Source organism: Heteronotia binoei, chromosome 19, assembly GCF_032191835.1.
Source record: "Heteronotia binoei isolate CCM8104 ecotype False Entrance Well chromosome 19, APGP_CSIRO_Hbin_v1, whole genome shotgun sequence".
NCBI classification, from domain to species: Eukaryota; Metazoa; Chordata; class Lepidosauria; order Squamata; family Gekkonidae; genus Heteronotia; species Heteronotia binoei.
Window position 1 is genome coordinate 22,329,339 of NC_083241.1, and position 14,223 is coordinate 22,343,561.

General features: G+C 44.4%; 1 protein-coding gene across 1 annotated transcript in view; it reads right to left on the reverse strand.

Moving 5' to 3' along the window:
• Positions 1–1,350: 1,350 nt before the first annotated feature.
• The window catches only part of TM6SF1 (transmembrane 6 superfamily member 1), a 34,695-nt gene continuing 21,822 nt past the window's right edge, over positions 1,351–14,223 (reverse strand). Inside the window, exons 7-10 of the mRNA XM_060259738.1 lie at positions 10,316–10,420; positions 6,835–6,927; positions 4,788–4,907; positions 1,351–1,676 (exon numbers count right to left, since the gene is read on the reverse strand). Of these exons, the coding sequence (XP_060115721.1) occupies positions 1,485–1,676; positions 4,788–4,907; positions 6,835–6,927; positions 10,316–10,420 (510 nt within the window). The 3' untranslated portion in view covers positions 1,351–1,484. The remainder of the gene's footprint in view (positions 1,677–4,787; positions 4,908–6,834; positions 6,928–10,315; positions 10,421–14,223) is intronic.

The window sequence follows — 14,223 nt, forward strand, 5'->3', positions numbered from 1 at the left end:
ACTACTGAGATTCGTAAGCAAAAAAGACAAATTTCCACTCCCAAGGTATTTACAATATAAACTGCAGAAGAAGAGACAACAGGAAGAGACTATCAAAGCATGAATGAGGACGAATGCAATTCACGTGTGCTCCAGTTCCATTGCAATTAGTTGAATTATTACAGACCTGCACATCAGAAAGAGTGACCACCCAGTGCATATAGAAGGGGCCATTTAAAGTGCCGCATCTGTGGGAAGAGGGAGTAGTTGAATCCTTCCTTCAGCCACCCACTCAAAGCACCCAGGATCAGATCATAAGTACTGTAAAGTGTAGTCTGTGTCTAATGGGTTAAGCCCAGGCCTCGGATTCAGCGGGAGCTCACAGGAGCCCAGCTCCTGAACCTTTCTGAGAGTTCCACCTCCTCCTTCCTACCTTGTCCATTGAATAGTAGGTGCAGCTGCATAACAATCCCTAGATGAGCTCCACCACCTATTTTTCTACAAAACGACCCCTGGTTAAGCCCAAGGTTTCATGGAAAAGATGGATTTTAAGAAGGTACTGGAAGGGAGAAAGAGACAGACAGGCAAGGGGTGTGGGAGGGAGTTGTACAGCCATATTGGTCCGTGCAAGATCCAAAAACAGTAACGGAATCCATGTAATGCCTTTTATTGGGCTAGCCAGATTGGCACAAAATTCTGTGCAAGCTTTCTGAAGGAAGATTTTAAGCACAGAGGCAGTGAGGGAGAATGGGCAGAACCATTTAAGAAAATCAGTAAGTTCAAGGGGTGTTCTCTCCTGAGGCAGAATTGCAGGTTTGGTGCCCTGACCTGGGAGGCCCAGGCTAGCCTGATCTCATCAGATCTTGGAAGCTAAACAAGGTTGCTTCGAGTTAGTACTTGGATGGGAGATCAACAAGGAAGTCCAGGTTGCTATGCAGAGGCAGAAAAGGCAAGTCACCTCTGTTCATCCCTCATCTTGAAAATGGGGGATTGCCATAAATCAGCTACAACTTGATGGCTCTTTCCACCACAAGGAATGGTAAAGGAAAACAAGAAAAGCAATTTTCCATTCTCTGGCTCATTGAACAACGTCATCCAAATGCAAAGTGTGGGATTTTTGTCTACACTGCCTGGCTTTGAAGCAATGATAGGTGTCTCTGCAACCAGGTTCAATGATCAAATGGTCCAGAGTCCCATCTACAGTGACCCAAGGGTTAGCTGCATGCTGGTTCTATGTAGGACTGGCCTACACCAACCCAGTGGTGAGGATAAATGCAGAAGCTTAGCTAGCTCCCTCCAGTTCTAACTCAATATCAAACAGCATACTTACAGATAATGGTGATTGTGTGAAAAGACACTCTTGAAAAGTGCTATGAAAGATAGAATAAATCTTTATTTTCAGCAGAGATACATTAAAAACTGGCAGGGCACTTCTTTTTGAACATACCCCAGGATTTGTAACAGCAGTCCAGTTATGCAAACGCAAATCCATGACTTCTGTCTTCTCACTCAGCCTTCTCTTCTGGCTTTGGTTTCAAGAAAAACTCCGGATTTTGGACACATCTATAAGCCAGTAACTGAGGAAGGATTCCAAATGTTATGTTGAGAATTAGAAACCAAACCCTTGCTTCTTCAGGGACTCTGTAGCTGTAGGGCGTTCTAGCATGTAAGGAGGCACCAATGTGTGAAAACTGAGCCTGTTACACAAAGAGAGAGGGACAACTTGAAACAAATCTTTGAGTGTCTTGTTATTTGACACACACGCTGTCTCTCAAACATATATTTTGGTTGATTAATAATACTTCCTTTAATCAATTAAATCATCACCTGGGGCCTGTGGTTATTTATTCAGCACCTTGCCAATCACAGAACAGTGCACTGGAAAAAGTATTCAGCATCCTGGGAATCCAAGACTTCAGGAGTTTGTATAAGTTAAATTTCTAGTTCAGGAGGCCGCAAAAGCAATGATTCAGCACTGCATATTTTCTCACATGCAAACTGACTTTAATGTTTTTAGTTGCTTAAGGTTAGTGAAATCACTACAGAATGTGGGAGACCACAGCACAAAGCCTAACTAACTGAGGGCTGTCCCTAAGGGATATATGCATGATTGTGTCATGTACACTCACCTTTGAGTGCTTTTCTAGTGTACACAATTAGGGTTTGCAGGTTTTGTTCCGCAGCCCTGACACAAAGCTAAATATCATCTCTGCAATATTCAGGATCTGGCCCATTATTTGTAATTAAGATATTACTAAAAAAACTGCTTTTTTTCCTTTTCTAGAGACAGGTTTTTGCTCTGTCACTGTTACAGAAGCGTCAGGCCACTGGAACTGTTCTGGAGTAAATTTACATCAAAGGTTATGTCCAGGGAAGAGATGGCCAAGCCAAGGAATATTTTTAGCCTAAACAAACATGTAAAGATAGAAGCAATAGAGGAGCACTCGGGGATTGAAGCTGTCTTTTGTCTCCCATCTGTTATCCTCTATTTCAAGCGACAGATCATTTGCAGTAACAATCTCGTGCCCAACCAGACTCTGCAGGGGGAGAGAAAGGCCCAGGTACAAGCCCCATCAAGGTCTTCCATTGAAAGGAAAGAGGGGCCAGTTGTGTTCCCCTGGGGGCTGCAAAAATGTTGGGAAGACACTGGCAGAAAGGTCAGAGAAGGTGCTGAAGGGTTGAGAAAAAATATCCCAAGAGCTGTACATTATAGCAAACATGACTCCACTATCAAAATTGGCATCCGTACAGCTTTGGTCTGATCCAGCAGGGCTCTGCTAACCTTTTCAAATATATGTACCAAGTTCTCCCTGAACTATGCAATATCATGACAGTTAAGCCCTGAGCTGAGAATACAGCTTTTTGCTTATCCTTTGGCAGCCGTATGGTTCAAAGCACATACAAAAACTGTGGTTTTTTTAACAAGGAGAAAGGGAACTGCTTGATGCTTCCTGAACTGGATGAAGGGGACCTCAAGAAGAGCCTGCTCAGCGGTACCTAGCGGTATTACGGCCAGACTGGTGGATGGAAATGGGGCTGCCACTCTGCGTTTAGAAATACCTGGAGACTTGAGAGTAGGGCTGGGGATGGTGGGGTTTAAGGAGGGGAGGGGCTTCAGTGGGGCATGATGCCATACAGTCCACCTTCTGAAGCAGCCATTGGCTCCAGGAGATGTGGAAGACATTTTCAAAATAAAAATAAATAAGCAATCCATGCAGTCTGGAGATCAGCTGTCATTCCAGATCTCCAGCCTCCACCCGGAGGTTGAAAAATTAGAAGTCACTCAAGATAGCAACCAGTAAACAATACACAAAGGTTATAGTGACACAATTACTACAATTATAATGCACTACAATAACAACTTCATAGGTAAAACCAATAATAACACTTGTACATTAAAAAATGGAACATTCTCAACACAATACTAAGTCCATAATAACACAGTTTCAGTAGTAGAGTTCCAATGTACAGGAGGGCAGCTTCATATCCTGCTTCGAAGTTTCTTCCAGCGAGGAACACTCTACACATTCCTTTCTCCAATGGAGCTGCAAAGTAAATATTTTTCCAAGTAATTCATGAAATATTTTCGAAGTCACACATCAAACATTCCAATCATACAATCAGAGATGACAAACTTGTTAATATCTCTACACATCTCACCTTTCCACAAAATCTCTGTCTTGTTATGTTACTTACACACTCCAATAATTCTAAGAACTTCCAATTGGAAGGCAACTTCAAGCTCTTCCTCCTTCAATAGTTAACTGAAAACATAATACACACCATTAACACAAAATTAATAACACCAGTACCACCCTGCAAATTGCATTCCCCCAGCCAATACACTTACATTACACTTCTTATACATTAAAAATAGATAACAGTCTCATTCAAACAGGCAACAGTTCAATACAGCTCAAGGCACCTCCACTCTAGTGGCACACTGTTTAAAAAGGAAAGGTGAGATGTGCAGATACGTTGTTAACAAGTTTGTAGTCACTGATTGCATGACTGGAATGTTTGATGTGTGTCTGAAAATATTTCATGAATTACTTGGAAGAATATTTACCTTACAGCTCCACTGGAGAAAGGAATGTAGAGTGGTCCTTTGCTGGAAGAAACTTCGAAGCAGGATATGAAGCTGCCCTCCTGTACATTGGAACTCTGCTACTGAAACTGTATTATTATGGACTTTGTATTGTTTTGAGAATGTTCCATTTTGAAATGTACAAGTGTTATTATTGGTTTTACCTATAAAGTTGTTATTGTAGTGCATTATAATTGTAGTAATTGTGTCACTATAATCTTTTGTGGGTTGTTCACTGGTTCCTACCAGGAGGTTGGCAACCCTAGAAGCCCAGGTCCCCAGCTTGTGAGCTCAGCTGGACAGGAGGATGCAAAATGCAGGTTTATCTTCACATCTGAAATAAACATAGCCATCTACAGGAGGAGGAACCACTAAGTCCAGAGTCTAACTGCACCTCAGATGGCTCTGCTAGGGCTTCTACGGCCGCCATCTTTCCTTCTTCCTAGAAGGCTAAGGAGCCTACAAGATATGAGTTCTGCCCAACAACCAATTCCAGTCTACCTAATATTTTACAAGGATGCAAACAAGAGGCCTTATGTAAGGAGCTGACTGATTGGCTAGCTACTGTGTTAGCTCCAGTTGTACTGACTGCTGATTAGCTATTCCTTGTGTCATTCATGAAGCCACTTCCCCTCATCACTCCAGCTTTTAAAACAAGGTTTTAAAAAGAACGAAATTGTGAGACCAAGACATAAACATGACAAAGTGCTATTGGTAATACCTGGGCGAGCCCTCCAGCATGTATAAGTGTTAAATCCGGCATCCAGGAGCACCCAGGCACAAGTAAGCCATAGAGCGCCATGAGGTAATATGGCACAGAGTAGAACATGTACACCAGCATCTGCACAGCAGAGGAAAAGTTAGTGGGTCTGTCCCTTCAGAACCAGAAACACACAAGACTCAGCAGGGCAGACACACTGGTCTCAAGACCACCATCTTCTCCATTTGTGGACAAAGCAATCAAGGGTGGAGGCAGGTTCTATTTTCACTTGAAAAGGGGATGTGGGCAGGGGAAACAGAACCCTCTCTTGCATTTTGTCCTCACACTCTTGTCACCCTTTTCTCCCAGCCTTGCTCCAATACCACAAGTGAGCTGGTCTGGGAGAAACCACCCCTGAAATGACAGAGCAGGACACCTGGTTGGGCCTGAGGCTCCAAAGACTTGGATCTATCCAGCATTAGGCATTGTTGTGGCCATTGTTGTAGAAAAATAGGTGGTGGAGCTCATTAGAACATGCCATCCACCCCCAGCCAAAAGCAACCTGACACAAAAAAGAAGAGCCCCAGGCAAGCGAGGCCTGCTTGGGCTGGCTAGAGATCCAGCCAGCCCAAGCAGGCCTCACTCTCCTGGGCTGCCCCCCAGCCGGATCTAGGGGGGAGCAGAGGGGGGTGCTTGCCCTGGGTGCTGCCGGGGGGGGGGCGCCAAATTGGGCATGGAGTCTATTCTATTTAATGGCCCATAAGACAGAATGGGCCATAATGGGGTGTTATTTCTTAATTCCCCCCCTCCAAAAACTGCCCCCCACCCCAGCCAAAGGCCAGCAAACTGCCCAAAATCACATAAGAAGTGGAGAAAGGGTGGCACGGACTTTTCCAGAGATTAATGAGGGCTGATGAGGGTGTGGTAAAGCCCCTGGTGGCTGGCTGGCTGCCCGCTCTCCTAATCCAGGGATTGTTATGCAGCTGCACCTACTATTCAACGGACAAGGTAGGTGGGGAAGAGGAGGGGGGCCGTCAGAAAGGTTCAGGAGCTGTGCTCCTGTGAGTTCATGCTAAATTCAAGACCTGGTTGTGACTTTAAAAAAACTTAATTAAGTTTTGCGTCCATCACTCCTTTCTGAATTATTGCTCAGCAACTGCTCAGTCGCTTGCTCTCTCCCTTCCGCATTCAGGGGTCCGAAGAATGGGCCTGCCCCTACACAACACACTTGGACACATCATAACTCAGATGAAGTGGATGGGGAATTTTCTCCTGTAGATTTCCCAGACCAATTCTCAAAAATTCTCTGGGGGGAAAAGCGGGAGAAAGAGCTTTGTGTTTTGTTTTTTTAAAAATCAGGGTAGCTGATTTAAACTCATCTGTTTTTTGATTGAGATGCATCACAGTATGCAAACAATTAGACACATCCGTGAAGGATGAGTTAGTCAGTGACTGTCACAAGAAGTGCTAAATGGATCCTCTAGGTTTAGAAGCAGCATGCCTCTGGGGATCAGACAGTGGGACTAAACGAGAGGGGACAGATATGGAATAGATCTCAGCAAGACCCATAAAGCAGCACTTAACTTCAACTTAGCACTGGCCACAGTGTTAAGCAAGACTCCTGGCCTAAGCTGTTCAGCAACTCTGAGGGTTTTTGAACCAGGTGATTGATTCAGATATGCAGGTGGAAACCCAGAAAGAAGAAGATATTGGATTTATATCCCGCCCTATACTTTGAATCTCAGAGTCTCAGAGCAGTTACAATCTCCTTTAGCTCCCCCTCCCCCAATACAGACACCCTGTGAGGTAGGTGGGGCTGAGAGAGCTCGGACAGAAGCTACCCTTTCAAGGACAACTCCTGAGATAGCTAACCCAAGGCCATTCCAGCAGCTGCAAGTGGAGGTGTGGAGAATCAAACCCGGTTCTCCCAGATAAGAGTCCGCGCACTTAACCACTACACCAAAAAAGGCACTCGTGGGATGAATTTCAGCCTTCCTATGTCCTCTCTCTTCAGGATTCACTGTTTTCCAGAGTCATAGATTACAGATTCTCACTGCAGAATGTTTACCTGAAGTTTTGGATAAGCAGCAGGATCTTTTAGGTAAGGTTCATGAAACTGGTTGTATAACCGGCACAGTTCAGCTGGGCAGTCCAAGGCAATCTAAAGAGAACTACATGGCATTTAGACTGCAAGTCCTCTGAATAACTACCATGCATAGCCTCTGTATAGCACCTAGCACACTCTTGTAAATGCTGCAGTAAATGCTAAGTGTGGGATTGCCCAACAAAGAAATTTGTCCAGGGGTATCTCAAGGCCTTTTGCCATCCCAAGAGCCCTGCTCCTGTGCTGCCCCCACCAGAAGCCCCCCCCCCCGCCCCCGAACCTGATTTAAGCTCATGAAGCAATCTTATATCAATTCAGAGCACTGGTCACTTGGATGGTGACCCAGCCCTGAGTTTGCCTCCCCAAATTCAAGAGTCAACCCATGTTTGGAAGACATGTCAGAGCAACTATGTAACAAGGCATCCCTCCATAGAGAAGGCAGAAGACAAATCCTTTTATGGTGGAATGTTAGACTGAGATTACTTTTCCTAGAGCAAAACACAATGACCAGAGAGAAACCTAACTGGCATAAACCTATTTGTCAGTAACAATCTCTTCACAGTGTGCACATCTTTCTAATATGCTGCTTTGTCCTTTCCTGGGACAGATTGTTTTTATACTGTTGTAGAATATAAAATGACAATTAAACCCACCCATCTTTTTCTCATTTTTCACCAAAAAAAAGTGATGTCTTATCAAGCAACGCAAACAACATTTTCTCTGCAAGAATTAAATACCTTCCAACTTTGGGGAGGTGGGTTTGTTTTGTTGCTGCTGCCCCTATAACCTTTAGTACAGGGGTGTCAAACTCATTTGTTATGAGGGCCGGATTTGACATAAATGAGACCTTGTCAGACTAGGCCATGTATATAATAAAATGTAATGCCAGGTAGTGGACATATAAACTTTATAAAGGGCACAGACACACAATTAAATATTTTTTTTTACTTAAAACATGCTTAAAATATTAGCATGCTTGCAGTATTTTGTTTTACAGTCTCTGATAAATGTCACCTCTTGCTATGAATTATTGCATCAAAAACTGCAGACAATGTCTGTGCTGTACCAGATTGAATATGTGCTGTTCAGGTGTACACATCTGTAAGTTGCAAACCTACTTTTGATTCACTGACATTCCTTTCAGACATCTCATGGTCAATGCTTTGAGCCTAAGACCCAGAGGAACATGAAACAGCTGGGCATTGTGAGCTTTTGTACAGAAGTTGCTTCACGTACTAGTCAAGAACATGTGAAGGCACCATGGCACAGACTGAGGGCTATGTGCTTGTCTACAAAACTATCATTTCCCCCAGAAAAATGACTACAACTAAAAAAAAAATACAACTCCCCCCCCCCCCCCAAAAAAAAACCAACTACAAAAACAGAGAGACAGCCACGTACAGTGGTCAGTGTCAGCCTACTATCCGGGAAGTCTAAATTCAAGACCCCCAATCAAAGGAAAATGTGAAGGAAGGGGGGAGAGGGAAAGGCTGATTTGCTGCTCTGGCCTATCTGAGAAGAAACACAAAATGGCGACCGAAAAAAGCAGGCAAGGGAAAATGAAGCAAACCACAGCCAGTTGCTGGAGGGCCTGATTGGAGCCCTCTGTGGGCCTGTTTGACACCCTTGACAACAGAATGAAATCCAATGACTCTTTTCTCCAACCAAAAAGTGGGATCCACACTTAAAAAAAACCCCCAACTTTGTTTGCTCTTGGGGATCATGTTAACACAATTATTTCAAGGCAAACATCCCAGGCTATTGAACAGAGAAGGAAATGGGCAATTCTTACAGTGAAGCTAGTCAGTTCCGAGCCAAGGGTTTGCCAAATGCAGCCACAGCAGTTGCTTGTGGCCACTGAGGCACCGTGGGAACTAGGTAGGCCGAACAAAGAGGTATCAACAAGACAATGGCAAATGTGATGGGAAAGAGACTGCAGCAGGAATAAGAAGCAGCAGAAGAGCCATTAAAGGGGAAAGCACATACAACAACCATTTCTCAGACTCCAAGAACAGCAGTGGATCCCAGAGTAACATGCCCCAGATCTTACTGGTTTCCACAACTGCAGACCTCTCTCCATTTGCTGTTAAATGAATGTTCTACCTCTTCTTGTGCTATGATCAAGTTTGAGGTGGGTAGCTCAGGTGATGGTCTGCAGCAGGAGAGCAAGATTCAAGTCCACGAGCTTTTTCAACAAGATTTCCAGAGTGCAAGCTTTCAAGAGCCCTTGCTCCCTTTGTCAGATACAAGATATTTGATAAAGACACTTTGACTCTCAAAAGCTTGCACCCTGGAAATCTTGCTGGTCTTTAAGGTGCTACTGGACTCATTCCTATGATCCAGGTGGCCCACATTCTAAAAGATATCCCAAAAATTGATGAAACAAAACCCTTTTAAAAAAAGAAGAGTCCAGGGGAGGGAGGGTTAGAACAGCACTCCATGATTATTCCACACCAACAACTTCCAAAAGGCTGTACCTCGTATAGGTTATGGAAGTATTAGAGGGAGGGGCATTAATGCTCCTCTTCAGGAAGTTTGCTCCAGATCTTCGGGGCAATCACAGTTAGGGCCATGCTCCTTACTGTAGCTGATGTCAGCTCTTGTTTTGAGGAGAGATGGCCAGCAAAGGTCTTCCCAACAGATCTTGGAGGGCAAATGGATCTGAAGAGCAGTAGGTTTATTGTATGAAGGAAGGGAAATGACTGTTGTGCAATCAAGGGAATAAAAAAATTGTGATACTTATCTGTAGATCCAGGTGGGCAGCCATGTTGGTCTGAAGCAGTAGACGTGTCAGGCACAAGGGAGTGTCTGAGGAAGTGTGTGTGCTCATGAAAACTCACACCTTGAATAAAACTTCACTGGTACTTGACTATAGTAACCAATGGCTGGCAAGTCCCACATTTCATGGATAGTCTCCAGCAGCAAAGAACCAAAGCTTTTCTGGGATGGTTTCTCTTGAGACTGGAGCCCATCAGTAGTGAGCCAAACAGTGGCTTCCTGGGGCCCTTTCCCATGCCAGATGGGAGACTTAAGCCTCATGTGTTATGGTGCTGAGCTGAATTGGCTTCCCCATGTGCCTGTATTTTCAACACATCTGCTGGCTGTTTCTCATGGCAGAGACAAATCAAATCTGCCCAAATCAGTGAGCCCCCCAGCATCCATGCAAAGATGCCAAGGCCACTCTACAGCCCAGCAGGTGGGACTCTAAAACTTCCCTGATGGGACTCGGACCACTGCTCTAACTCTCTGCCAGAGAACGGAGCCTCCAGAGCAGCTTCCCCCAAGGCAAGAGGAGCTGCCCTTGTAAGGAAATGTGGCCTGTCCCTCCCAGGCAGAAGCAGGTGCACATTTCACTCCTGAACTCAAAAGTGAGTCTGGACCTCCCCCCTACCTTCCAAACATTGCAAGAAAAACAGAACAGGGGACCTCCTTTTGATCCACTCACCATGCCCCTAAATAGGCAAAATCCAGTTGCCAAGATGAAGTATGCAGCCAAGAAGAGGTCCACGGGTCTTCTGAGAAGTCGTTTCTGCTGCACTTCTTTAATCGCCTGCAACGTAATGTCGTGTTTAAGTAAAGACCACCAAGAAGCTCTGCACTAAGACAAACAGTGATCAAAACACACTTTGCAGGAGATGTGGCAGCAGTTATATTTAGCCGCAGGCAACCAGTTCTGTACACTAAAACATGTTCAGCGTAGAACCGTATATAGAAATGGGAAACGGGATATAACCTTTGTAAGAAAACAAAGGGGCCAGAGAGTTCTCTTCTGTAAGAAGAACCTGGTCTCTTCCTGTCATGGACCCCGTACCTGAAGAGACTTTACAGCAAGCGCCTCCACCCTCTGATGTCTGCCAGGACAGCTGCCCAGTCTAGGGTTTTCTCAGTCATGGCACCAGTGTTCCCTCTAAGCTGAGTTAGTGTGAGCTAGCTCACTGGTTTTTAGCCTCCAGCTCACACATTTTTGTCTTAGCTAAGGAAAAATGGCCCCGGAGCAAACTAATTTATGCAGTAGTTCACAACTTTAATGCCAGTAGTTCACAAAGTATAATTTTTGCTCACAAGACCCCACAGCTTAGAGGGGACATAGCATGGCACCCCGTTTGTGGAACTCCCCCCCTTACCAAATGCAGTTGCAATATTTTTTGAGGAGTGAGACTTTGCTTGGACCGGGGGGGGGGGGGGGGAGTGTTTGTTTTGAAACTTACAGGATCAATTATTCGGGTTGTGTGTGTGGTTTTAATTGCCAAATGTCCATTTTCGTTTTGTTTTCCTTGTAAGCTTCTTCAGGAGCTTTGAGATGAAGAAGCAGAATAGAAACGTGACGAAGATAAAAATATGGATGACGGTGAGCATCTCTAGCGGGGCTTACAATGGTTTTTTTAAAAAGACAAACTCGTCAACTACTCATTAGTCCGGTTGACATTTCAGAAGAGGCATCTGCAGTCACTGGCAGAAACTGCCTGCCCGGGTGTCCCTAGAGGAGGCTATACAGAGAATGCCCTTTTGTCCTTGCTTAACCCAAACACAAGAGTACAGAAAGCAATGGCAAGGTCCGTTCAGCAAACAACTACAAAGTGGCTCCACCTTTGCCAGTCTGAATTTGTGCTCAGTGCTTCTCCTATAAATTGAAGCTGTTTAGGCACAGTTTACCCTCAAGTCTCCTAAACAATTGCATTGTGTAGATAACTGATCATGTATCACAGATTGCAGTTAAGTTGCTGGTGGTTTCACTTTTGCAACCAGCTTCTCTGCATTTAATTTTTTTTGTTTTATATCAACAGTCCTGAATCAAACTGCCTTGATGAGGTGAAACTGAAAGGCAAACAGATGCTTCTGTCTAATTTTTTCCCCCTGTCAAGTCACAACTGACTTACAGTGACCCCTTATGGCAGGGGTGGCCAACGGTAGCTCTCCAGATGTTTTTTGCCTACAACTCCCATCAGCCCCAGCCAGCATGGCCGATGGCTGGGGCTGATGGGAGTTGTAGGCAAAAAAACATCTGGAGAGCTACTGTTGGCCACCCCTGCCTTATGGGGTTTTCAAAGCAAGAGACATTCAGAGGTGCTTTGCCATTGCCTGCCTCCACATCATGACCCTGGTATTCCTTGGAGGTCTCCCATCCAAATCCTGGCCAGGCTGACCCTGCTGAGCTTCTGAGATCTGATGAGATCGGGCTAGCCTGAGCTATCCAGGTCAGGGCTCCATCGAAATACCAATTAAAATCCAGCTTTTCTGCAATAGTTATGAAACAACAGGGAAACATGTTAACAATGTATGGCCGGAGAAAATTCATTTGAAGAACAAATCATCTAACCAGTGCTGGAAGCTCCTTATTGTACAAACTATGGTCATGATCCAAGTAGTGCGTTTTTATTTGAAAATGCTATTGTTATATTTGAAACGAGGTTTTTGTGTGCTGTTTTTAAAACGGCAGTCTGCTTTGTGGGTTCCTTGTACTGGAAAACAGGATTTAAAATATTTTAATAAATATGATTAAAAACTTGAGGCCTGCAATAAATTGAATTTATTTTGTTTTCTCTCTCAGAATCAAAGCAGATTCCACAGTGTCAGACAATATGCTCTTATAGATCCCAGTAGGCAGCCGTGTTGGTCTGAAGCAATAGAACAAAGCAGTAGACACGAGGCACCTTTAAGACCAACTAAGTTTTATTCAGAATGTAAGCTTTCGTATGCTCTTAAGCAGACTTCATCAGACATATGGGAATGGACACAGCAATTCTTAATATGTGTGCAGGGTGGAATCATGGGAGAATCATAGCAGATTAAAAGAACCACAACTAGGATCTGTGTTTGTTAGTGTAGGACAAAACAGGGCAGAAAAAACACTAGGTGATAAAAAGCAGACTGCTGTCGTAGGGGTGCCATAAATGTAGGTAACATTCTGGCTTTGTTAGTTTAAATAGAGGGCATGTTTACTCAAGAGATTATAACATAGTTTGCCATAGGATGGGTTGGTATATGCAATAAGACAAACAGCCAATAGCCCCCATTTGAGTATGTCAATACAAAAAAACAAAAACAAAAAACCCAAATATTCTGATACACTGTTCTAAAAGAGAAATAACATAAGTTAGCCCTTAGAAAAACAGGGTGCATTAAAGTATAGTGGAAGGTGGGTTAGTATATGTAATGAGACAAACAGCCCACATCCCTCATTTGAGCATGTCAACACAAAAAAACATTATTTGATACACTGTCCTGAAAGAGAAATACATTGGAACACTGGATGCACAGCTATACTCAGTGAGAGTTGGTTTAGTATATGTAATGAGATAAAAAACCAATATCCCTGTTCAGTCCTGGGGAGGTGTTTGTTCCAAGTTTCATGATAATTTGTAATTCAGCAATTTCTCTCTCCATTCTGTTCTTGAAGTTCCTTTGCAGTAAAACAGCTACTTTGAGGTCACCCACTGAATGCTCAGGAAGCTCATGTTAGCTTGCAGGCTCCGAGGATGCAGAGAGAGGAATCACAGAGGAAAGGGGCCCACTGATGCCCAGATTCTCTGGGCTGAACACATTTACTTTCTATCCCATGCTTTTCCCCTTATGGAACTCTAGCTGGCATTCATGGGATGCCCAGGAAGTCTTCCAGCAAGGTGCTGACCAGGCCCGCCATTCTCTACTCTGAGGGCAGCTCTCCAAGGGCTTGAACAGAGGCTTCCCCCAGCCTTGCTGGTACAGCACAGTGAACAAACTGCAATCCAAGAAGCCCCCAGCTCAGGTCTCTCCTCTGAGATGGCCTCAGTAGCCAAGCTTAGGCAGGCTGGTGGCTCTGAGTGTCAGCTCTCCAAAGCAATGTTAAAGACTCACCTGATGGAACTGCCAAAATAATTACAATGATAATGATATTGGATTTATACCCCACCCTCCACACTGAATCTCAGAGCAGTTCACAATCTCCTTTATCTTCCTTTCCCACAACAGACACTCTGTGAGGTGGGTGGGGCTGAGAGAGCTCTTACAGCAGCTGCCCTTTCAAGGACAACTCCTACCAGAACTATGGCTGACCCAAGCAGGTGCAAGTGGAGAAGTGGGGAATCAAACCCGGTTCTCCCAGGTAAGAGTCTGCACACTTGACCACTACACCAAACTGGCTCTCGGGAATGGCTCATCTGCAATGGAAGCAAACACCGAAAGCATGCTACAAATACCAACGCTATACAAGAGGCAGTGTGGTGTAGTGGTTAGAATGTTGGACTAGGATCTGGGAGACACAAGTCTGAATTCCCACTAACCTCCCTGACAATGACCCCTATTCCAACCCACGATGGAGACTAATATATGTCATTTTGTTTAGATTTCTTGACTATTTAAGTATCCAAATTAGAG